The sequence below is a fragment of the Epinephelus moara genome, chromosome 6, assembly GCF_006386435.1.
Source record: "Epinephelus moara isolate mb chromosome 6, YSFRI_EMoa_1.0, whole genome shotgun sequence".
Lineage (NCBI taxonomy): Eukaryota > Metazoa > Chordata > Actinopteri > Perciformes > Serranidae > Epinephelus > Epinephelus moara.
In genome coordinates, this window is record NC_065511.1 from 22,388,384 (window position 1) to 22,413,670 (window position 25,287).

General features: G+C 39.8%; 1 protein-coding gene across 1 annotated transcript in view; it reads right to left on the bottom strand.

Moving 5' to 3' along the window:
• The window catches only part of LOC126392011 (dynein axonemal heavy chain 11), a 50,387-nt gene that overhangs the window by 16,207 nt on the left and 8,893 nt on the right, over positions 1-25,287 (bottom strand). Inside the window, exons 25-64 of the mRNA XM_050047099.1 lie at positions 24,753-24,875; positions 23,992-24,216; positions 23,816-23,907; positions 23,604-23,730; positions 23,338-23,490; positions 23,008-23,241; positions 21,664-21,795; positions 20,447-20,607; positions 20,162-20,318; positions 19,897-20,042; positions 19,701-19,817; positions 19,479-19,617; positions 18,338-18,430; positions 18,058-18,252; positions 17,903-17,980; positions 17,678-17,810; positions 17,416-17,543; positions 16,962-17,110; positions 15,890-16,040; positions 15,658-15,789; positions 14,946-15,119; positions 14,150-14,354; positions 13,688-13,853; positions 13,462-13,564; positions 12,550-12,789; positions 12,312-12,473; positions 12,004-12,197; positions 11,535-11,697; positions 10,978-11,101; positions 10,698-10,840; positions 8,756-8,917; positions 6,282-6,515; positions 5,966-6,112; positions 5,389-5,502; positions 5,163-5,306; positions 3,552-3,734; positions 3,322-3,423; positions 3,082-3,216; positions 1,505-1,678; positions 1,135-1,370 (exon numbers count right to left, since the gene is read on the bottom strand). Coding sequence (XP_049903056.1) covers positions 1,135-1,370; positions 1,505-1,678; positions 3,082-3,216; positions 3,322-3,423; positions 3,552-3,734; positions 5,163-5,306; positions 5,389-5,502; positions 5,966-6,112; positions 6,282-6,515; positions 8,756-8,917; positions 10,698-10,840; positions 10,978-11,101; positions 11,535-11,697; positions 12,004-12,197; positions 12,312-12,473; positions 12,550-12,789; positions 13,462-13,564; positions 13,688-13,853; positions 14,150-14,354; positions 14,946-15,119; positions 15,658-15,789; positions 15,890-16,040; positions 16,962-17,110; positions 17,416-17,543; positions 17,678-17,810; positions 17,903-17,980; positions 18,058-18,252; positions 18,338-18,430; positions 19,479-19,617; positions 19,701-19,817; positions 19,897-20,042; positions 20,162-20,318; positions 20,447-20,607; positions 21,664-21,795; positions 23,008-23,241; positions 23,338-23,490; positions 23,604-23,730; positions 23,816-23,907; positions 23,992-24,216; positions 24,753-24,875 — 6,170 coding nt within the window. The remainder of the gene's footprint in view (positions 1-1,134; positions 1,371-1,504; positions 1,679-3,081; positions 3,217-3,321; positions 3,424-3,551; positions 3,735-5,162; positions 5,307-5,388; positions 5,503-5,965; positions 6,113-6,281; positions 6,516-8,755; positions 8,918-10,697; positions 10,841-10,977; positions 11,102-11,534; positions 11,698-12,003; positions 12,198-12,311; positions 12,474-12,549; positions 12,790-13,461; positions 13,565-13,687; positions 13,854-14,149; positions 14,355-14,945; positions 15,120-15,657; positions 15,790-15,889; positions 16,041-16,961; positions 17,111-17,415; positions 17,544-17,677; positions 17,811-17,902; positions 17,981-18,057; positions 18,253-18,337; positions 18,431-19,478; positions 19,618-19,700; positions 19,818-19,896; positions 20,043-20,161; positions 20,319-20,446; positions 20,608-21,663; positions 21,796-23,007; positions 23,242-23,337; positions 23,491-23,603; positions 23,731-23,815; positions 23,908-23,991; positions 24,217-24,752; positions 24,876-25,287) is intronic.

The following is a 25,287-nucleotide window of genomic DNA, read 5'->3' on the forward strand; positions in this document are numbered from 1 at the left end:
GCCGATATTTTCTGTTGTGTCACATCAATTTTGCACAGGCTAAAAAGCAGGGTTCGAGATTAACAGCTGCAAACTTCAATTAATGAGCAAGTAAAAGAAGAATACAATAACTATTTAGCACATGGGCGCTGTGATCTCGCTGTCATGTGAATACAGTTTACTGAAGTACCAAGCACCACCCACCAGCCGGACTTACTTTCTCATTTTACAGCTAAACAGTACACTAAAATGTGTTTCTGAAAACATTTGAGGCAAGAAATAGGCCATGCAGTAACAGAATCTTGATTCATATTTGATAAGCACTGCCTAGTGTGATAGTTTGACCGCAGTTCACAGAGTGATTGATGTGATTGACAGCTCCATTAGAGACTCCTCAGCTCTGATTTGTTGCTACTATCACGGCATGGTCTGATTCTAGCGAATGCCATTAGGAGCAGGAGGAAGAGGAGGAGGGACATTTTTTTCCAGACTATCTGTGACACGTTCTTCTTTCAGAATATAGACAGTTTCAGCAAATATGATTTACAAACTGTAACTTTAAAATTTACAATAACAACAACAGAGCTGTCTGGGTGTATTCCTTCAACTGATACTACCACTAGACATAATACTTCTTGTAGAGCTGCATTGTCCATTATTTGACCTGTGTTGTTCATCAGATAATGATAAATAAAATCTTATGAGAAGTAAGTTTGACTAAAATGACAAAATTATTGGTTTTGGTTTAGACTGGATTGACTGAAATGTTTAATATCATCTGATGACTAAAAAAGACAAAAAAAGATGTCAAAAGTTTTCATTGACTAAAACTGGATAAAAGCAGTTATGGTTTTCTTTGATAAAGATAAAACTAGAATTCCCAAACCTTTGTCCAACTAAAATTTGATTGAAAACTAAATAAACAGGATGAGGTTAACTAAATATGATAAAAACTAACAAGGACATTTGCCACAGGACTAAGACTAAAAAATGCTAATAAAAATTAACACTACTTAACAGTCTGTGAATGTGGTGGTAGGAGAGATTTTAATCTCTGAAAAAAATACAGACTAATAACAGAAAGGACGACAAACAACACAAACTGATACATTAAAAGGTGATTATAAATGCAATCAGAATACAGCCCCTTCTCACCCTTTATGTCCCAGCTGCACCACCCTCAGCTCTGACCCTAGCCTGTTTCTGATCCACTTGATGCCCTGCTGCTGAGGGTCGATGATGAGCGGCCAACGCTCACTGGTGGTCAGGATGGAAGCGTTCTCTGTGGACATCCTATCATTTGGCAGGCCCTGGTTATGCCAGGCAGCCACAGTGGCATCGTCTGTAAGCATGAGGATTGGATCCAGGCCGTCTGTCAGGGGTACAGAGACCTGGAACAGAAACCGAGGAATGATGTCACTCTAGTTGGAGCGCTGGTAGCAGTACATTGAGTTCTAGTTCACAGACTCTGCTGTGTGATTTTGCTCTCTGAACAAAAATAAGTCTGTTGCAAAACTGGCCTTACCTTCAGAGACTTCAAGAAAGGGATCCATGTGTTGTTAAGGAGGTCCACACGATACTGTCTAGTAAAGTAACCCATGTAAGACACAAATGCTGAAGTGATGAGGACATCACCACACAGGGTTTGCTGCTGCTTTTTGTACTCGACAATTGCCTGGGACCAGCGCTCCTTCTCTGACTGTGAGACACAAAGACCAGGCCTCAATATAATTTTAAAATTACACAGGAGACACAAAGAAAATTAATTTACACAGCGAATGCTTCTAGCTTCTGAAGAACTGAAGAAGAATCTACACTGCAGGGAAATGTACATGCTGGGCAACTTCCCACTCCATTTATAATGTACAAATTAGGAAGATGTAAGCAGTAAAGCATACAACTGCAATTCCCTTAAAATAGCTCTGGAAGTTTGGCTGTAGATTCGCTGCATCAATTTAGCATTCATTTAAACCTTCAATACTATGACTGTGACAGCACTACAACAATAAATCATGCATGGCATTTTCTTACAAGGGGCTGTGGATCTAGAATATGTCACATAATAAATTCTCAGACAGTTAAAAATCACTATAATTTTACTCTAATGTATTATGGATTGCCTGTAATATCACTCAGTCTGGGGTGAGACATTGTTAATTTCCAACAGCTGTTGAGGCTTTGAGGTAAGTTAATGATTAAATATAGACGGCCTGATTTATTAGTCTGAACACTATTGCTTCCAGGTCAATGCCATAAAGACAAAACATTTATCTTGATATGCTTAAAAGCCAAGCTGTTCCATGCAAACCGCATTTATTTTCTGCAATAAGAGAGTCAAACCTACAAAATGGCCACTGAAATGGCCATCTTTTAGTTCACATTAGCATCCATAAAGATAACACATACTGTAGAATGAAAAAGGCATGCATGGGAAGGCAAAAGAGATTAATATTCAACAAATTATACAAATATGCAACATTTAAAATGTATATATTACAAATACTCAGATTCCATAACGCCCCTTACTTCCAATTTGTTAAAAAAAATCGAGCATGAATTATTATTACGCTACAAACTAGAGATTGTCCAAGGACATGAGCATGGAAAAGTACACACACACACACACACACACACACACACACACACACACACACACACACGCACACACACACCATGTATATCGTCTAGGTGTACAGTAAAGACACAAACAACCATTCTGTACATACACAACCTCTCCACTGCACTGACTGAGAGCAGTGTTAGTGTAGCGTTCTTGCCATCTCTCTTTCTTTCTCCATTTGGAAACCGTTCAGCCAGCCAGTTGCCCAGTTCAGCCATGCGTTTTCTGCGGTCCAGCCCTCTCTACCTGTCTCACAAGTCCCCAGTATGCTGCTGGGCCAGGCTGTAAAATCTCCCTCTGCCTGATCTACTCACACAACTGTCAGGCTAGCTTGCCAGGACATAACAACTTCTAGTCCAGATTACTGATGCAATTCGATTACCAGCGCCTCTCCATGCATGCCTCCGGCAAATTGACAGTTTACTTTCTGCCAGGTCAGCCCCAATGACACTAACAAACTCCTCTACTTCTCCTTGTTTTACCTCTAAGCCCTTGACCAGTCGGTTGGCCAGCTCTATGGTCTGGTTGGTGCGCGTCACCTCCTCCTGACAACTGATTTTCTCAGATGTAGCCCTCTCAACCTGAGCTGTTAGGCTCTGTAGGCTGGCATCAAGATCCTGGAAAAACAAACCAAAGGAGCCCATGGAAATCAGACACCATTAAGAAAATCTAGCTTTTAGACTAAGTGACTTAATTAAATATAATCATAACATTGCACTTACCGCCAATTTCTTTTGAACTGCTAACATTTTGGCTGTTGCTGTTTCTAGCTCTGCATTAGCTTGTGATAGTGCATGCCTCTTTGGAATGACCTCACAATAAATCTGCAAAAAAAGGGAGGCATACATTAAGAAAAAAAAAGCTCTGTAATTAAGAGCAAACCTTCTTGTAGGAAATACAACATGTATTAACATTTATCATAACTTCAACTCATCTGAAGGCACTGCCTGACCTCATAGTATCTGACAATGTTAATAGTCCAGGCACAGAGACCAGCTGCAGCTGTAGATTTGGTCCGTACAAGATCAGGGTGGAACTCTGGGTTTCTCAGATACTCTTGTTTCACCACAGTCAAACAGACCTCAGGGATGTGCTCCTTATCGTAAGACACCAGGGCCTGCAAGAAATCATCCACCTGACGGACGAAAACAAAAATACAGCGGACACATTAATACCTGCACCAGCATTTCTTATTTAAAAAAAAAACTGAAAAAGAGACATATACAGAACATGTCACAAACTAAAGCAGTTTAATGCTACATTTACAAGAGACAGACCCAAACAACAAGGATTATAATTTGATTTCTTTCTCTTTTAAACGTCACACAAATTGTATAATCTCTTATGTTGTTTCTATTTTATTTTATTTTATGAATGAAATCAGTATGGATCAATTCCAACAGATCCTATATCATTAAAATCATAAAGTCAAAAGCTAAACTAACTAATATAATGAAAAACCACAGTGGTAACACTGACTACAGCCCTTTTACACAGAGATCCCGCAATACCGCTGCAACAACGAACCTTCATTGTGCCAACTTTGCTTTTTTGAGTAGAGACAAACAACACAGGTATTATGACGCACAGTGTGTGATTTTAGTAGCTATGCCGGCATTCCAGAAGCAAAAGAGGCCCGACGAGAGTGACAAGAGTGACGTGTTTGACGGCGTTGGTCTCTAGTGTGACATATAACAAACGCTGAGGGCAGTGCTTTCTAAACAATAACAATGGTATAACGTGGCGTAACAATCATTTGCCATCCCTGCTTTTCGGCAGCTGATCTGCTAACTGCTGCTAGCTTCTTTTCAAATCTCCCGGCGGTGGATCACACACATAACATGTTGTCAAAACATCACACCTGTCCCGTCCTGCCGCCTTACAGTTTTTACACGGATGTCAATTTGGCTCTGTTACTAGCTCTGTTGCAAGTTTAAAGGTGAGCTGTAACCCCCCATTCTACGTTCGTACCTTTTGTACAGAACAGCAAGGCGGAGTAATGGCGCAACATTCTCACCTTAAACAGGCAGTGTCAAAGGGACTTACCAAAATGCATTTGAATATGCATGTAAAATATAAAATGTATCATCCTGGATGTAAAAGCTTTTTTAGTTTTAGTTTTAGTAAAAAGTACCTTTAAAACCATGTTCATCTTACCCACTGAATGGCACTACATGTTTTTTCTAAATCATGCATATCAGATGCATACACACTTTTTAACCTACCAGAAAACCTACAACCAATACATTAAAAAACCTGCTAAGTCTAAAATGCTAAAACATGCTTTTAGAAAAGAAAAAATTCTCCCCCATTTCATTACTATATTCTACAGCCTTTTTAAAAACCAAATACATCCTTTTATGGCCACTATTACATTAACATTGGCTAGAGGTTGAGAAACAGGTCGACACACTTGCTCCCCTGCTGAGTGAGCATATTCATAGAGCCATCCAGCTGTAATGTGAGCACTGGAGAGATGCTGGGCAGGGCCAGGGTCAAGGCCCACACACAAATTAAATTGGCATTAATCAGGCAGATGTGATTGACACGATGACAGCTTAACCTTGCCCATGAAGGCCCGCGCCGCCTTCCAGCTCCGATCCTTAGGCACTCGACCGCGGGGAGCTAGCAGAACCATCACAGCTGCTGTTACGTTGATCACTGCTGCAGGAGGGTTTGGAAAGGCCTTCAGCTCAGTAAGATTTACCTAAAAAAGAGTCGTAAACATTATAATATCTTTTCTGGAGATTTGAGAGACTGTAATAGTCTGATACTGTAAAATGAAGCACCTTGTTGAGGGTGTCCAGTGCTGCTGTGGCAGCTGTCAGTGATGGCTCTGCCTTGGCTAAGTCATTTTCACAGTCCTTCTGTTTGACTGAGACTTCTGCCTGGATGACAGCAACCTATATGAAAGCAACCATAATGAACTGAATCACAAAGAGTGTATGTAAAACTCAGAGGACATATTTAACAACTATACCTTTCCTTTTACAAAAAGTATGGCATTGTTACTTTGAGTTTTGTATTACTATTACCATCCCTCTATTTTATTTATTTTTTATTTTGATTAATTAATTTTTATTTCTATTTTATTGTAGTATTTCTTTTTTCTTACTTTTTTATTACCACTATTTAAACTACTTCTATACTATCACTGTCTCTACATATAGTATTTACCAGTGCATATTTACTTGTCTGGAAATGGGCACTAAAATTTAGACACTGAACTACCGATAAATGTATGTCCTGAAAATTTCAATAAACAAAACTGATAAGAAAAAAGGTTTATGTTGTAAATGGCATGGTACTCTGAAGACTGCAATACCAAACAGTAAATGGAAACTAATATGCAGTAGGATATCTCACCTTTTGTGCCTCAGCATCCGCAGCCTCTCTCTTGCTGCTCACCCTCTCAGTCTGCAGTCCAATCTTTGTAATCAGAGCCTCAATATTCTGGTTTTTAAAGGTCAGCTCGGCTTCTTGGGATGCCAGTTTAGCTTTCAGATCCTCAACCTTAAACACAGAAAAAAATTATTACACATACTTGAATGTGTAATATACTTAATGTCAGGGAAACCCCCCCCACACCGTTTAAATCAAAGACTATTCCTAATTTAACTACCTCAACCTTGTACCTCGAACCCCAATTTTAGCCGCTACAGTATATAATAAAGACATTTACCTGAGCAGCAGTGGTTTGGAGTTTTTGAAGGCCGCTGTCAAGCCGGTTCATCTTGTGCTGGAGCTGAGCCCGGCTCTTCTCCAGAAGGTTCCTGTACAGTGTGATTTGCTGGAGAAAGCTCTTGGGGGTGGTGTAATTGTACCTCTTCTCATTGCGCTGGTATTTTTCACTTGCCTGGTTGACACTGGTGTGAACGTAGGCCATGAAAAGACTGATGGATTCCTGGACGGCAGGCTGTAAAAATAAGCAGACAAGGGGGGAGAGGGGAGAAATGGGTGAGCTGAATTGAGTGGAGTTTAACATCCCCAACCTGATGGGGACTGAAATATTATCTTCATAAATTTTGAATTCATCTACAAGTTTTGCCATCTTACTTGGCTGGCCCTGACTTACTCAATCTGAAATTTAGGTGCAGCTAGCAGGAATGATTAGGCTTTGAAACCTCTGTGAAAATAATGTGTTTAGACCACTGACATGCAGCTAGTAAAACATGCACACTGTTTACATTATCTCCGATGTCCTCCAACTTTCTAAACACTGTCTACAGCGGCTTTTGTACTACATTCCAACAAGGTATTCATCATATGGTGCTCAATGACACAGAGCCTCTATTAATCATACAGTTAGCGATCAATTAAAGCAAAAACAAATGAGCAGACAATACAAAGATCAAACCTAACCATAACTCACAAAAAGCCATTGCTAATGATCATGGAGCCAGTAGGGAAAAATCATTATTAATTAAGATCTGACATAATGCTTTTTGACAAAGCATGCTATGTTCAGTTGAGATGCGAGAGAAGTTCTCATTGATTGGCCACGTGTAACATCTATTAGTGGGTTGTGCATTTCTAACTTTAAATAAATGATAATTTCTTGTTTCCCAGCCTCTTTAAGAAGACAAACAATCATTAATGACTTTAAATATACATTAATGTCTCACATATTGTTTTTATTTCAACTTTTCAAAGTGTTTTGTTATTAATGCACATTAACTTAAACTAACAGAACTTTCTGCATCCACAAAATGGAAATGATTACGTCTTCCTCTTCCTTTCCTACTACTACTAATAGGGCTGCAACCAACATTATTTTCTTTACTGATTCATCTGCTGATTATTTTTTTAATTAATCGCTCAGTCTTTAACATCAGAATTTTTTTTTAAATATCTCCATGGTAATGTCTTGATATCATGTTTAGTTTGACCGAAACATATTCTGTTTACAATTATGTATGACAAAGAAAGGGATCAAATGCTATTCAAGAAACTGGAACAAGCAAACGCATTTTTGCATGAAAATCGACGTCAACTCCAACTCATTTCCTGATTGAAGCAACTTTTGTGGGTTCAATTTTGTGCTATCAATATTGTGTTTGTTTTGGTATGGGTGATATGCTGCTGTACTGAGTATCAGTGTCTATCACAAACATGGTTAACCATTAGCTGACTGTTTTGGTTGCATTTAGTTTTCTTAGTCTTTTTAAGCTGTTTGGTGATTAGTAACATGTCAATTGACACTTTTTATATCTTTGTAATTAATGCTCTGGTAACACAATTGCATTTTCCTTCAAACCCCCCCAAAAAACACTTTAAAAAAATGACACTGATTATTCAATTATTAAAATTCTTTTAATCTAATGAGTTTTTCTTCTCACAATTGACTAATTGATAATTACTGCAGCTCTAACTACAATCCCAAGCTGGAACACTGGTCTACTACAGCTGCTGCTACAACCATTACTCAACTTCACCTCCTACTTCTGATAATATTAGTGCTGGAGATGACTTTGCAGTCTTTCCCCTACTATCTAATATTTTATTTTGTGTATACTTTAGATCATGGCTAATAACCTCAGTGAATATATTCTAATGCTCTTATAAAATTATAACTATTATATAAGTATTACAGATACTACTACAACACACATTTCTGCTTCATGTTAACTTCCCCACATAGACAGATGTACACACACACACTAAAACAGTGGAAAGTAATAGTCTGGCACATGTTCACATATGTGATGACACTTCCTGGTTGTGACAGCTGTGCCTCCTTAGAGGGTCGTTATGTGCTTAATCACTCTTCTCTCATTAACATAAATGATCCTGGGTTGTGATCGTTCCTCTGCTATGATGGAAAACAATGATATGGCTGCACTCACTGTGAGTCTCCAGGCATGTGTTCGGCAATTTGTCAGTTCCTCAGCAGAGAACTAATGATGAGGGATCTATGGAAAAGTTAATCCAGCTGCACTGTAGTAATTAGAAGGTGTTCATTAAAGTCTAACTCAGTCTGGAAGCGGGGTACATAGCAAACCTAGGGACGATGCTGTGCTGTGTGTCACACCCATAGATGCATCACTGACAGCTCAAACTATTGCTTGCAATAATGTGCGGTGGAAGTCTGAGGAAGAGCATTCAACAAGAATTTTAGGGTGAGAGAGATAAAGCATGTGGGTTCAAAGGCCTGACCTCAATGTATTCAATTTCTTGGATGAACCTGTAGCTGACCGACTCCAGAGCCTCTGAGGTCCAAGGATGGAACCAGTCAACAGTGGTGCACTGGACGAGAGCAGGGAACCGACGGGCCCTGACACTAAGGGCACTGCCCACAGGAGACAAACACAGTACCACCTACAAAGAAGGAAGCAGGGAGACAAAGAGTCACCCAAGCGGACATACACAGACATGTCTGTGCAAACATGCATCCCCATACTTGAGCATGACAAGATATACAGTCAAGTGCACATTTGAAAATCAACACAGGTCATAGATATTGCAGATGCATCCAAAAGGGAAACCCATAACTGGCAGCCGTCTGTGCCCCCACTTTCATCGCCTTGGCATATACCAGGCAGCCACATTCCCAGTTGGCTGGAGCAGACGGTGACGCCACCAGAGGCCCTGGCGCAAAGATTAGCTGGATGGCATGCATGTGTACCGAGACAAGAATTTCCTTCCTTTTAACCCCCCAGTTTGTCTGGCTCTGGTAATCCAGCCTGTCAAACATATTTAATAACACTACACAGCAGCTGTGCTTTTAATTTTGTAAACATGCTGGAGAATGTGTAACATTTTATTAATTTCTGGTTGTGAGGGCACATTCAAGTGCTACCAAAATCTTCTAGTACAATAATAATCTGATTTGTGTTTCTGTTTTGTGTTGGTCATTTTATGTGACCACCATTTCAATAGCAAACAGAATCTGAATAATTATTGCTTCAAGGGTAGTAAAAGACCAAGCAGTCAACAGACTAGCTGAGGAATTTACTAAGCGGCAACCTCGGGGGCTGAAAAATGAAGCCAACTTGGAAGTGCAGTTCCTCAAATGGCCACTTGAGGCTGGCTCCAAAAGCGAGTTAAACCCCATAGACACCCATGTTAAAAAGTCCAACTTCACAGCAGAAATAAACATTGTTATAGACTAGTATAAAAAACGGTTTAAGTCTCTTTAGATAATCTCACCATTCATGACAACTCTGCAGGCGATGGATGTTTATATAACTCACCCGTTTTAATTTTATTAAAGCTTTAAATTATGCATAATTAAAGGCTATGAGTGACAGCATTCTGGCACTACAGTTTACAACTAAGATCCACCCCTAGCTCCTCCACAGCTCCACCCTCTCGTCCAAATATGGTCACAGATTGGCTCCAACAACTATATATAAACCTTTCAGTCTGTGAAAGCCTGATTTAATCTTAGAAAATCACACAAAAACGGTTGCTATTCCAGTATTTGCAACATCTGCCTACAGAGCAAGGAACCATAAAAAAAAGAAGACGGACTCATCAAAAAGAGAGCCTCAAAGAGAGTCTGACAATTAACTAAATAAAATATGTCAATATCGGCAAAGCACTTCAGAGATGGAAAAAAACTGTTGCTGGTAGATTTGCCTTCTGCTAACCTTAGCCAAAGGCTCACAGCTGCAGCTAATTCAAGTTGATGTGTAGGTAGTTAGAGCCTCAAATCACAGTGCGTCATCTTAAAGGGCTTTACAGACCCACAAGTTTGAAAAGAAACCAGGGCAGTAATTTTCATAGAACTTCCGCGATATAATGGCATCAGGATCACAATCACAATCGGGATGATTTGAAATGACCTTGAATGACTAATACTCATACAGATTACTGTATGACAGAAGGACGGAGAGGGGAGTTGGGGGATGCTCTTTTTGCCTTTCTAGAAAACTGCCTACCCCAGTTTTAAGAGGAAACAATAACATGTTGACAGAAAGCAGCTCACCTAGAAATCACAGAATAGCAATGACAAATAACTGAACACATTATCAAGATAAAGTCTGCTTAAGTGAAAAAGCAATTATATCTCAGTAACTTTCATTCTTCAGACTGATAAGGCTAGAAGCACTGCTGAATAACAATGTCTTTAGAAGGAAAAGTTGAAAGACTAGACCGTGAGCTGTCGTCGAACTTGAGCAGTGAAGAATCTCCAGCAGTTCTCCCTGCTGTCCAGCAGTCCAAGGGCTCGGACCTGAGCTCTCACACCTGACACAATACCTTCAATCTCATCCTCACTGAAGAGCTCAGGAATTTCTCCTAGAGGGAAAGGCACAGTCATAATCACAGACTGACAAATATTCAGTCTTCATACAACTTTATGATTTCAGAATGAAAGACTAAATAAGTCTGATAAGCTGAAACACAGTATTTTTATTGTGGCGTTAGAATCTGACCTGATGCCAGTAAGTCATTAATAATGACCAGAAACCGCTCATCAGGTATCTGTGCATCAGTCAGGAGAAGAGCCATGCGCTGGTTCTTCACTCCAGTCTTCAGAAACAAGCCTGCCAGATCCATCTAAATAAAACCACACATGCTGTGAATGGACACCTACTGTATAATGTTCACACTGATGTACAGTCCACTAGAAAATTTCAAATCAACAATCATCAATGAGATATCTCAAGTCCCATGATAACGCCTTTGATTTTTAAGAGGCTATTAAATGGTTAAATTGACAAAGTTGCTTCATCAATGAAATATTGAAACATTTCCCACTGGCTTTAAATAGTATCTGACAAGTATTTCCGCATCACTGGGGAAGCTGAATAAAACTGAATTACATCAATATCCTGCATGCAGCCAGAGGGAAAACTGCTCTAGGGATTTTTTTTTAAAGAAACTTTGATTTAAGTGAATTGTTAAAGAGTATACATTTTCATAAAGGCATATTTTATGACTGCGCTTGATGTTCTGTTTGGCTGAAACATTTTAATAAATCAGTATTTACCTTGAGGTCCTGGATGCTATAACCTTTACTCAGAGTGATTTGGAAAACTTCCACAGAGGATATGTATGCAGCCAGACGAGTCAGGCTCTGCTTCCCACTGCCCCCGACCCCAATCAGTAAGCCATGACCCCTTGGAGACTCCAGGATGCGACTGATGCGACAGCTGGTAACAACATAATCTTTGTTATGGCATGAACCATCTCTACCCAACCAAATATTACTATGCCATTAACTCACAGTATATTAATTTCCCTTACTGCATTAAACTTTTAACTTTAAACATTATCTTTATATTTCAGAAAACTGCTTATTTACTTTTCTTACTACTTTATAGTTGATGTGTGTTGAGTGTTTTAGATGGATTTTTGTGTGCAAATCACTTCAAGAACATTATCAAAGGAAAACATTTTATTAAGTACACAACAGAAAATAGAATTATTATAATAATATGCAAACCAGCTATACTTACACATGTTGCATGGCATCTTCAAACAGCACCAGATTCATGGCTGCATTGAGCTCATTGTAGCTCTCCAGGGCATCTGTGAGGATGGACCTGAGCACAGCCCAGTCTGTAACAGGCGCATAGGAGGCTTCATCGCCCATTTGGGCAAAGTGGCAATAGAGGAGGGGCTGCTTTGTCACCTTTTTGTCCTCCAGTCCCTGGAAGAGGACAAGCATAATAAATCATTGAAATCTTTCAGTCAAAGTTATCATCAGAAGGTGAAGAACAGCAATTTATACTGTTTACAACGTTTATCAGAATCTGTGTTGCACCTCAAAGCATTCATGCACAGTCTCCATCTGGAGCTTCCTGAAGAGCTGCAGGTCCTTGACATCTACCAGTCTGTCCGAGTACACTCTGCATGACTCATGGAGCCACAGCAGTGCCAGGTCAATGCTCTCTACCACACAGTCAGGCCTGGCGAAGAGAATGCCCTGAATAACACAAATAATCATATGAATATTTACCTTTTCATTCAGAAATCCACTTGTGAAAAAAATGCAATACTACCTGAAAGATGTTCGACAAGTCTCGTAGATTGAATGTGTAGTGAAATTTGATGGCTGTGGGCAGAAAGCTGTGAACCATCTTGTGATGAAGACTTATGGCAGCTTGGACCACAGCTGCAGCGCTCCTCTGAACCAGCGGATTGAAAAGCTGCTGCTTAAGGTGGCCACACAGGATCTGACTGAAGATTGACATCTGAGCCTCAGACGAAGGAAAGTTCACCGCAAACACTGAGAAATGTCTCTGTAAAGAGCAAAGGCACAACCAACTGTCGGAAAATGTATATCAGTGTATATTTTTAATGGTTAAAAGATCCTAATTTAGGGACAACTTTAATCTAACCTAAACATCTTCAAATTCATCACTGGTAGTCATTTTGAATCAGAACTAACTGATCTGGAAATAACTATTAAAACTACACTTTACAGGCTTTTTTGTAGTGTGAGTTCCTACATTATTGTAATACATCCCCACCATGCTGCTACTTCAGTATAAAATATTATGTCGAAATCTGTTGCATGATTTGTTTATGCTCAAAACCACACAGGAGATTTAAGATGAATTTTCCTTGTGGCATTGTAATTGCTGCTTCATCTCCATGCTAATCCCTTTCTCTGCAAACAAGTAAGTGAAATTAGTTTCTGCAGATAAAGATTCACTTCAAAAACACATTCACTTAAGATTCTTGACAGCATTTTGAATGGATAAAGTGTGCCTCTGTCAAAGGGAGCTTTAAATAGCAATGTGCACAGTAATTCACACATACTGTAATCTATATTTTCTTGAAACTACATTATACTTAAAACCTTGAAAGTTTAAAAGACTACATTGAAAAAAATATATTCTGGTACAATACACGTCCTTTAAATCAACATCAGAAAATAACACTAAGAGCAATTTAGCTGGGAAACATACTTGTAGTCTGGGGTTGATAGTGAAGCTGCCAGCAGTTGGATTCATACAGGCAACATACTGAGTGTTGTGTATTTCCTTCAGGCTCAGTTTCTGTCTGTCATACCTACGGAGGGCAAGAAAAGACGGCTTCATTTAATGAGCAAAACACACCACAGTTTGGGAAAATGTTACATGTTGTGGCATAAGGCTCAAAGAGTGGGGCTACATATGTGTGGGGTCTTCTCACCAGTGCCCATAATCCAGATGCTGACGTATTAGCGTGTGAGGTTGCACTGTTCCATAACTGTCGACAGCTGGCATGTTGATATCATCTATAAAGTAGACCATCCTCCTGTTGCCTACGGGGGAGTAGCTCTTGCCTGCTCTTTTCTCTAACTGTCGCTCAAGAGTCACTTCAAGAGAAAGCAAACAGCAAAATAACATCTACCAAACTACAGTTACCTTTACACACATACAAGATGAACAATAACTTTTTTTTAAAGAGCTATAATAATCTTACACCAATCAAACTACATTTGGAAATGTGGGGATGTCATATGACTAAGGCAACAATTGCTAAAATGTTTGAAGGTGAAGCCCCCCTCTCCACTCCACTCTTTCTAAATCTGAGCATACCAGCAGATGGTGCTACAGTTTACTTGATGTGCCAGAAGTGAGTGGTATAGAACAATCACAAAACCCCACTCACCCTGCAGCATGAGGGAGGTAGTGTAGTAGTTGAAGGGTACTTTTGTAGTCATGTAACTCTCTGGCAGACAGTCAAACTTGTTCTTGACAAGTGCAGTCTTTCCCACTCCAGCATTCCCCACAAGCATCACTGGCTGTCTCCTCTCCAGCAACAAGTCCATGAAGTACCGAAGACGCACAGTCTCTGCTGTGTGTACCAGAACAGCCTGCAATCATAGAAGCAGCAGGAAGACAGAGAGCAGAAACATACATAGTTATTATGGCTTTCTTTGAGTGTGATTTATTGACAGACATGTGTTCAGTGAATTGTATGTGATTTATAATTTCTTGTATTTCCCCAGTACACCACAACTATTCTGTCATAATAGCATCATTTGCTCAGAACAAAACCCCACTAATTATGGCTCAGCAAGAGCCTTTGGAGCATTCACAGCTGTACGCAGGAGCATAAAGAAAGACAATAGAGCGTGGGTGATAGCTCAAGCCTTGTTGCTCATGCCTTCACCCCCACACAGTCTGGTATGGGGTGTAGTAGATGGTAATCAGACACAGTGGAAAGCCTATCATCCATTCTAGCACCCCTGCCATAACCTCGTGATTGGACTTTACCCTCTCTTATTATGTTCACTGAGGCATACACACATTTTTAATATGACTGTATTGTTCATTTTTGGTTATTTTTCTTTAAGAAGGTTGCTTGTGATCATATATGTGATTATTTTTCAGACTGCTGTGAAAAGTCTGTGTTTCTGGAGGGTCTTACTCTCCCATATTTATAGCAGCTTATATGTTCTTGCCTGTAATGGTGTACAAGTTTCCATTTCAAACAGAGGCACGGTATCACTCCAGGGCAGGAACCGTCTGGTTTGAGGGTCAAGGTAGTACTCGAACACTGTCCCTTGTGCTGGCAGCTTCACTGTCTTCATTTCTTTGGTCCACCACTGACTGAACTCCACTCGGTAATCATAGAGCTGAACAAATCATTGAAGATATAATATCACGCATTATTACATATCATTTAAATGGCAACCCCATGATTAGTCCAAATTATTGACAGTTAAGCTTATATAATTCCTGGGCACATGACACTGTTGACATGCCTGTCAGCTAAAGGCACTATATTGTGCCTCACCCTATATTTATACCTTCCTTACAGAAGTAAGAAGACAAATCAGGGAGGAAGTGAAGTGAAAAGTAAGTGGACTATTACTAGGATTATTAACAATCTATCCAGTAACAATGTCTTACAGTCCTTGGAGTCCTTCTGCAACACTACTACCCAGTTATTATTCTATGAAAATGCATTACTTCTGTCAAGGAACAACAGCTGAGTTTAAGCACTTATGAAATAAAACCAAGGCTTTACAAGCTTTACTAGGACACAAACAATTCTGCAGAGCAGGTCGTTGTCATGGCAAAACTCACCCAACAAAGTGGTGCATACAGTTGCTATATAAGTTTATATTGAATTATAACTGTTATGCCATACTCAGTGTCATCCAGTACTACCTGATCTTGATACAGGGCCCCACCAAAAGCCCAGATGCAGGCAAAGGTGAAGTAGGTCTCATAGAGCTCACGTGGAGAGTCTGATGGAATATTTTCTGGTGTCAGAAGGCAGTCAAGCAAAGCGCAGAGTGTCTGAACAAGAAGGAAATAGTTATTTTATTCCAATTTGCAATAATGTGTAGGCATACCATAGAAGAAATTAATTCACTGTATGTGTTTGTGTGTTGTATACCTGCACCATAGAGTTTTCTGGGATAGGAGTGATGGTCTTGAAGGTGTATCTCATTTGTTCAAGACAACGAGGAACATACTTTTCAAACAGTATGGTGAGGTGAGCCCTTTCTGTCTGGCGTTCTCTTTGGTCAATCCAGCTGGTAACGTACCTGAGCAGGAAGGAATTGGTTTATGTTGCTGTGCAGATCTGATCAGGATCTGAATACCTAAATGTCCCCTTGTCTTTTGAGCACACTGTTATCTGGTAATTACGTTTTTTTTTTTTTACTGTGAAAATATGTTGAAGTTTGAAATCTCTCCTGTCATGATGTCTGGAGACAATAATTTCCTCTACTTGGAACCTCTGATTTTAAGTTGGCAGGTGCAAGCATCACAGCTGCGAAAAAGCACAAGAAGTAAAATGATATGAGCCAGCAATAGGTTATGGTTATTTTTTTGTTTTTCTTCCAAGAGTTTTTATTTTATCTGAGAAAAGGCCCATAGCAAATGGAAATGAACAGATTTCAAGTCGGCAGTAGCATCCTGTAATTAAAATGTTATAAGCCAGATAGGCCTTCATGTATTTTTGTGTTTGTTTGCAAATAGTTTTTATTCTGTTTTATTCTGAGCTGAAGGAACTTCCTTGTGTTTATGTGTTGTTCCAACAAACCTAGGCTAGCGTAATATATATTTATTTATTTTCAAAATAGTTTTATTATGCGTGTGAATTGATGGGGCTTATTTTAATCAGAATATAATGTATGAGAAAAATAGCCCACTTATATTAAAAAATATTATAAATCCATATGCCTTGATGATGTCGTTCTTTATATAACCTGCCTATCACTTATTTAAGCTCAATGAATACATATTTGACTGGAATTTCTTCCATTTGTCTAGGACACTGAAATCTTCCAGGACACATGGACAGAATAAAAACTCTGAATGGGAACAATAGAGTTTTACACAACATGGTCACTTTGGTTTAACAAGCACAGCATATGACACAGAAGGTAAAACATCACTGTATTAAAAACTTTAAAAAAAAAAAAACGTTTCCATATTACGTGAACACAAACTCTGTAACTCACGGGTTCCAGCCCAGGTCAAGCTGGTTAACATAAAGAATTCCTGCTCTGGACACAGTGGCAGGAGTGGCCGTTCTTAGGTGACTGATTTCAAACACCAGTCTCATGGATGAAGTGAGTGGCACACGTTCATTACTGGCCAGAGTCAGGACCTGAAAGGTGTTACGAAGCATCCAAATATCACAACATTTGCATGGTCGCTTTGACAGAAGAGAATCAACACAAACAACAAGGAAAACAACTTCATATCTCATCAGGTTTGACAGACTTGCTTTAGAATATTTCAAAGGCACAAGATCACTGTGACATGATTCATCGCTCTGGAAAAAGACCTCCAAGTACTCACACTCCAAGAAGTGATTGCCGAAGGAGGGGGAAAGAAACATCTTTTTCTATCTATACCACCTTGGTTGCTATGTGTTGTACAATAGTGTATGAGTGAACAGGAGGGAGGTACCTTGTTGTCATCCATCACTGTGTTGAGTGATTCAATCCACATCGGATCAATGTCTCCATCCAACACAATCCACTTAGGTCCTGTGTGGGAGATGTTTGCTTGCTCTCGCATCAGTGATGAAAGCAAACCTTACACAGAGATTGAAGAACACGAATAACAACTGAGATTACACGGTATAAGCACTGTTTACACCTAGTAGAAGTTAGCACTGGTTCATGTGTTTTAAAATGTGTTATTCTTATTTAAAACCAGCTCTGTTTACCATCTTTCCACTCTCGAGTTGCATGATGGATAAAGCCGAACAATTCATCTCTGTCTACTGCCTTTGGATTGAGGTCATTCCACACAGGCTTCCTCTTCAGGTTTACATAGGTCCTATGGAGAACTCTCAATATCTGGTGAAAAGATACACACGTAATTTTGAATGCACCATACAAAAACAAATTGAACATTTATTGTCACAATTTTTATGGCACTAAAATCTAACCTGGCTTTTCCCAGTCCCTGCGTTTCCAACAACAAAGACAGAATGACGCACCGCCATGAGCTCCTCTAATTGCACCACCTGACAAAATAAATGTTTAGAAAAAGATTCTTTCATTCTTTTTTCTAAGTATTGACAAAGTATAAATCATGTCGAACCTTAAGGATGAACGTCTCCTCAGGCTGGAGTCGGAGCTCCAGTGTCGTTTGTCGGATGGCCTTTTCAAATTCACAGTCTCTCTCTCTCTCCACCTCCAGGCCTGGGAACAGATCTCCCAGCAGTCCCAAAAAGATAGTCACATCCTCAGTGACAATTTTAGGCATGTTAAAGTCCCTCAGTGCACGCATGAGCACCTGGAAAGTAAAGTGCACTTATAGATTATATAAGACGATGAGTCTTCCTCCTGCACCTGTGAGATGACATACAGATGTAAGTCACCTGATCCTCTGGTCTAGTCTTGTCTCTTCTTCTCAGTGCCCCTGCCACAACCAGAACAGACTTGACAGCACGCAAACCCCAGTCATAGTGGTCCTAACAGACAAACAAGAATAGACAGTAGGGATGTGTATTCCTGTCTTTACACTTGCCATAAATCGTATCATACAAACTAGTAAAATTTATCAAATGGTTTCATGCATCACTGGGCCTCTGAGGTAAAGCTTGATTTAGATCTATTAGATTTATTACTGATGCTCTCTGTTCAAATCCAACATTATGAAATATAACAGCGCTATTAAAGGAATAGTTTGAATATTTTGTAGTGTGGTTGAATGAGGTATTAATCCGTAGTCAGTGTATTATCTACAGTAGATGGCAGTCAGCACACTTCTAGTTTAAAGAAGCAAGCAGAAATATACTGCTGTGCACAGTACAGCAGCAAAATGAATTTTAGCCACCTAAAAAAGTCCCACCTAAAAACATTATATCAGTTAAAGTATATGCTATAGATTATTTTTAACTGCTTTACCTTGCTGTCAGACAGCCCATTTCCAAAGGGGGACTGAAACAGTTACATTGCTCTCCTCAAAGGCACCAGACTCCTTTGAAAAAAATAAAAGCAGCAATTTTACCTCGCAGAACATGGGAGTTGCTGGTCTACTGGCGCCTCTATCAGTTAGTTTGTTTGTGTTATTTTGTGACTTTGCTGAATCTGAACTAAGTCTTTGAAACACAATAAAACAAACAAACTGATTGAGACAGCCATGACCAGCAACTCCTGTGTTCTGCAAGGTAAAATTACTGTTTTTTGAGTGATAAAATGACTTCAGTTCCCCATTAGAAAGGGCTGTCCGACAACAAGGTAAAGCGGTTAAATACACTTAAAATGGTGGACATTTACAGTGATTTCAATTTTTTTTGGGTGGACCCATTCTTTAAGTGTCTCAAAAACATTTTGCTGCTGCCCCCATCCACAGCAGGACAATTGTTTAGCTTCTGTGGCGGCACTTTATCTCTTTCTCCAAACTGGGGGTGTGCTGACCGCCATTTACTGTAGGTAATACACTAACTATGGATATGTACTTAATACAACCGCACTGAAACAAAATCCAAACTGTCCCATGAAGTGCTTTTCTCCTACCTGCTTAGAGAGCAGTTCTTTGCAGAGACTGTACAGAGTGATAAACTTCCTGGCTAACAGTTTAGCACCACGGAAGCCCTCTGCCACCAGCATTATTTCACAAATAAGCTCAGTGTCTGGCACCACCATGGCACAGGGTCTACAGCAGGAAACACAGAGTAGACAGTTAACTTCATGCTGAGTAAAGGCCCACTATGAATAAAGTTAATGTATCACTCTTACCTGAAAAGAGCCTTGAGGTTCTCAGGTAGCGCTGTCCTGCCTGCATAGCCTGGGTTCATGGTGATGAAAATCCCCACGGAAGGCTTTAAAACAATGTCTTGATCCAAAAAGTGGAACCTGTGATGGTGCATAGAGAGTTAACACATTTTCACTCTTTCAGCATGAAGGCTTCATGTACTTAGCTTTAACTGATTACCTTTTCTTTTTAGAGCGAATGGCGTCCTGTATAGTTTTGACCTGCACTGCTACAACTGACAGAACATCCACAGCGATACGATTGAACTCATCAAAGCAGCCCCACGCTCCAGTCTGGGCCAGACCCTTGTAGATATTTCCAATTGACTGAACATAAACAAAAATTACATTAGCATTTAAATATACATGTTTACTTTAACATCTGATTAACACATGAACTGACCATTGGGATTCATTATGAATTGTCTGCTTAATAAATTTCACACCTTGTAGTCCATCTGTTCAGAACAATTGAAGATGTATACCATGACACCCATGGCTCTGCCAAGATCCTTGGTGGTCTCAGTCTTCCCTGTTCCAGCTGGGCCTGCTGGGGCTCCACTCATGGTCAGGTGGAGTGACTGAGTTAAAGTGATGTAGCACCTAAACATTCCCATGGCAACAGCACACGGAGAGACACAAGTGCGCTGTTTAATAATGCTAAATGTAGCATATGTATTGAATGTTGAATGTTACATGCATATACACAATCTGATAAGCAGCAGAGTTACCGGTCTGTGAGGGGAGTGATGACTAGGCGCGGTGTATTTCCAAGATACTCGTATGAGTAAAGGAACTGGGCATCACAGATGTTAACGAAGCAGTGATGCTGCTGCTCATACCAGCAATGCCGGAGCTGGGAAAGCCACTGGAAGGCTTGGGAGTTGGTGACCTGTGAACACACATGGCTGCTATTAAACTATGAGAAAAGGGTAGCAGATAGTATGATAATCATAACTACTCAAACATTGTCTTGTTTTAGTTTAAAGGGACAGTTTAGCCCAAAATCAAAAAGCATATTTTTCCTCTTACCTGTAGTGTTATTTATCAATCAAGATTGTTTTGGTGTGAGCTGTTGAGTATTGGACCTGGTTACTAAAGATAATCCAGAGACCTTATTGTGAAGAGTTTCTTACAGGAACTATTTTCTTTCTACTGGACTACATTCACCAACCGTATTACCCCACAGAGGTAAACATGCATCAGCTCATGGACCAGAGCCTCGTGTTCCTGAAAGCGCAAATTCAAACAGTAATGGCACTCTGTTTAACTTAACTGTAGTGTTAGGTAGCTCAATAGTGCTAGGAGAGCTAGCAGTAGATGCACGCTTCCCTTTGTGCAGTAATACTGTTGATGGGTGTAGTTCAGTAGAAATGAAATAGTACCTACATGGAGGTCTGTGGATTATCTTAAGTAACTGGGCGAAGACTCTGGAAAGTGAAAATGCTGCTGAACTTTCCGAATGTATTTGGTGCTTGCAACCACACGCCGAGTGTCATCTAGTTTCATTATATTCAAAAGAAGGCAGACATCTCTATGGCTGACATGTCAAGCACTTGACTGCGACTTAGTCTAAAACAATCTAGAGTGATCATTAGCACTTCAACTAAGAGGAAAAAATTGTACTGTTGAACTCTGAACTCTCTCTTTAAGCCTACAGTCTATAATTTAGTCTGTGCATTTGGTGAAATGGAATCTATTGCATTATGCGACAAAAATGTAAAAAGTCAGGAACTCTACTGATACTACTTATAATTGCCGGTGAAAAAGCGTTGTTTTTTTTTAAATGACATATTAAGTTGCAAGCAGAGAATTGAGTTTTTAACAAAATGAAAAAACACTGAGATAAATTCTTTTTCGTATGATGAGAAAAAAATGTTACAATGCCGAAGTTAGCTCAATCAGACTAAAAGGAAATGCTGATATGGGATGGTTAAAATGTGATTACCTTTTGGGCAATGAGGCTGGCGACAATGTCTCTAGCATGGACATCAATAGTACATAAAGTCATGATCTTCTGTCTGTCGCCCGAGCTCAGCTCTCCCAGCAGCAAGCTGATCAACAAGTTGAGTTGAGAAATCTGGAGGAGGGAGGAAAAACAGATTCAAAGCAATGCCAAGGAAAATAGAAGACAAGAGTTCTATTGCATGGTTCAAATTTCTTGTTTCACTTAGATTTTTAAGTATTTAAAATCATTAAAAATTTGAATCCATGATACACAGTCAGTATATGAATGCAGAGCCTGTGGATGATTTGACAGAAACAGACAATTAAAAGTCGTCTTTTGTTCTTGTTTTGACTAAAATATCACCTGATGTCTGACATTTGTCACTGGTCCTGTATGACAGCAGATCCAATCAGTGCACTGTCGTGCGTTGGAGGGAGTGAGAGATTATTCAAACAGCAACCAAGGACATGCTAACCTTAAATAGTGCTGATGAAACTGACAAGAATGATAATACAACTGTGAGCATAGCCCACAATGAGGTTCTGCAAACCCAGTTCAGGTCACTGGCTCTAATGTGATTATGAGGACATTATGGAAAACGTGTCCATCATCTTAAGCAGCTGCCACGTCACTTACAGATAACACTAGGGGTGTAACGATCCATCGATCTGGATCAATATATTGATTTAATGATCAACGATCCAGTATCGTCGATGCAAAGTGAAAACATTGATCCATATCCTCATCTTCAGGTTACACCTTTATTTTGAAATTGATGTGTCACCGTCAAACAGCAGGAGGCTGACGGCAAGTAGCCGAGAGCAACACGATGAGGTCAACGCTATTTACTCGGGAATAAATTGGCAGTGTGGAAATACTTTGAATTTTGGAGAAAATAGGGGTCAACGGACAAAGCACATGTTGTGTGTAAACAATGAGCATCTCACTCCACTCATTTCTTGCAGGAACATAGGCTGCACTGTTTCAACAATGTTCAGCTAAAAAAGCACGCATGCAGGCTGACATTCAACGGAGCTGTTCTATTGGGAGATGCAGTGACTTAAACCAACGGCGAGTCAGAAAAAGTATAAATAGTACATGCAATTTGTTGCATCAACAACAATTTATTATTGAATAAACACCCCTCTCCCAATTACAAAGAAGCATAAAAAATGACTACCTGCATCTTTTAAATGTATGTGACCCAACATATTAAGTTAAGCATCAGCAACCTCAAGATGACATTTCTGAAACACTATGCTTATTGCCCCATTAAGAAAATTTTTAAGATGCGTTTAATTTAAATCTTTTCATGTTAGTGTGTAAACTTATTATAAAGTGTACCTGCTTCTTGTTGTAGTCCTTCAGTGCAGACTCATATCCTTCCTCCAGTCTCTTAAACACAAGCTCCATATCATTACTCCACCAGATCTGCGATCCTGTGAGAGCCACTTGGGCAGGGAAGTCAAGAATCCACTGCTCTCTGGGCCTGTCCTCATACACAGACACAGCCTCAGACAGGTGACCCCTGACACATTCCCTCATAGATTCCTCCAGAGAAGTAAGCCATGCCTCCACCTAATGTAAAGTATTTTTTTTACCATTAGTAAACTCATCTGATGAAACATGACAGCTCAGTTCATTCAGTTTATTTGATAGTGGATGTAATCTTACCGGCCCGTAACAGCAACATTCAGTCTGGAATGGGACAAATTCCCTTTCTTTGCTGTACATGCCCACTGCAAGTTTAGGATTATCGACCTGCTCGTTTTTAGCAAACTCAAGATCTGACATGTTGTCAAATAATTTTGAGAGGTGGACAGTCACCTGCAAAAGACACTGAGTCGTCACTCAATTTGTCATGACAGATACAGCAGTGAAATAGTGACACTGGACAAATACTTCAAACAAAAATGAAGGGATAGGCTACTTAAATTTACCTCTCTGGGGCGATTCCCTTTTGAGAGGATGTCCAACAAGTCTGCAGATGAAATAAAGCAGAATCGTGGAAAGGCAAGTCTCTTTGTCTCCAGGTATTCAGCAAGAGCTTTTTCACACAATGCCAGCCTGTTAAAAAAAGGTATGGGAAGTGTGAGCACAAAACACCAAACTATGATAACTATAATTAGAGGGTAATTAAATAAAAATTAACCTTCTTTGTAGATCCTCCAACTTGTCAAGCAGATGAGGTTTGTTGGTGGCCTCAATGACATTTTTAGTCTTCGCACTGTCCAACATTAACTCCTGAAAGAACCAAATTCCCCATGTTTACAATGATGGGAACAATGGAATTTGCATAGCTACATGACTGGCATATTAAGTGCAGACCTGAAATTCCGCATCTATAGCTCGAAATCTGTGTGCATCTGCAGGCAGCTTCTGGCAGATGTCGTCACAGCTTTTGAAGATGCTTTCCAGGTAGGCCCATGTTCTTTGGACTTCCATCCAGACCATCAGCACAGAGTCAGCCACAGTCAGCTGTTTCTGTAGTTCCAATACCTGGAGCAGGAAGTGGTGTACATGCTTGCTCTGGAAGACACCTTGAAGCTGAACCTTAAGGATTAAGACATGGACACAATACAATATAACACACCAAAATAACATTGAATCTGTGGCAAGACAAAGTAATATCTTAATAACCTCAACCTCATAATGTGTCATTTTAATTTCAATGCACATTCAACTTCATTAGCATGCTGTGCCATAAAAAAATGGGGGAGGGACACAGTCTGTTTACACAAAGATCTAGGCACTAAAGTGGCAAGACTTCTAATTGCTGGCTATAACCCCCCAATGCATCTGGTGGACATGTACAAAGACCGCCACTGTGCAACAATACCCTGTTTCCTACAGCAGCTATAAATCTAAGGACTCAATAGGGACCTCTCTACTCTCAGCTGTGCTGTTAGACAGTCAGACAGGGCGGCCCCTCTCTGCACTCTCATCTCTATTCAGCACTTAACTATCAGTGCTTCTCACAGACAACTGATCTTGAGAACTTGTTGTTGTGCTTTACAGCCACTGTGCAGCCTGCGCTATAAGATCAGTCGTAAAATCTAAGCATCAATATTAGCGGCTTGGATATTTACCTGATGATCCTCAAGAGTTTCGATAAGGTTCTCGTCACATTTAAGTAATGGCACAGAAGTCTGGTAATGATCTTCATATGACAGCTCCATCGATGCCCATGTTTTACTTATTTCTGTCACAACCTGAAATACAAAAATATATATATTAGAGAGTACACTCATGACATGTTTGGACACAAAATGTCCTACTGCATTTCCTTACTTTAGTTAAATATATTTGGTCTAGGAGTTACTTCTAAACCAAATATAGTAACTAAAGCTGTCCAATGAAAACCATGTATCTACGATTTTAGTTTTAGTCACTTTAATTAAGTATTCTTCAAGAAACGAGAAAACTCTCATTCTTCTGTAAAATACAGTGCTGCAAAGCTGTAAACAGACTCTTGAAACGTTTATGTTGTGGAGATAAATGGTGACTGGCTCCTAGTTTGATGTCATTACTTTTTTTTGTACAAAAGGACTCTTGATGTTGATTTGTTCAACACACAGAACTAGAATGACAGTAGAACAGACATTCCCACTCAAGCAATCCGAT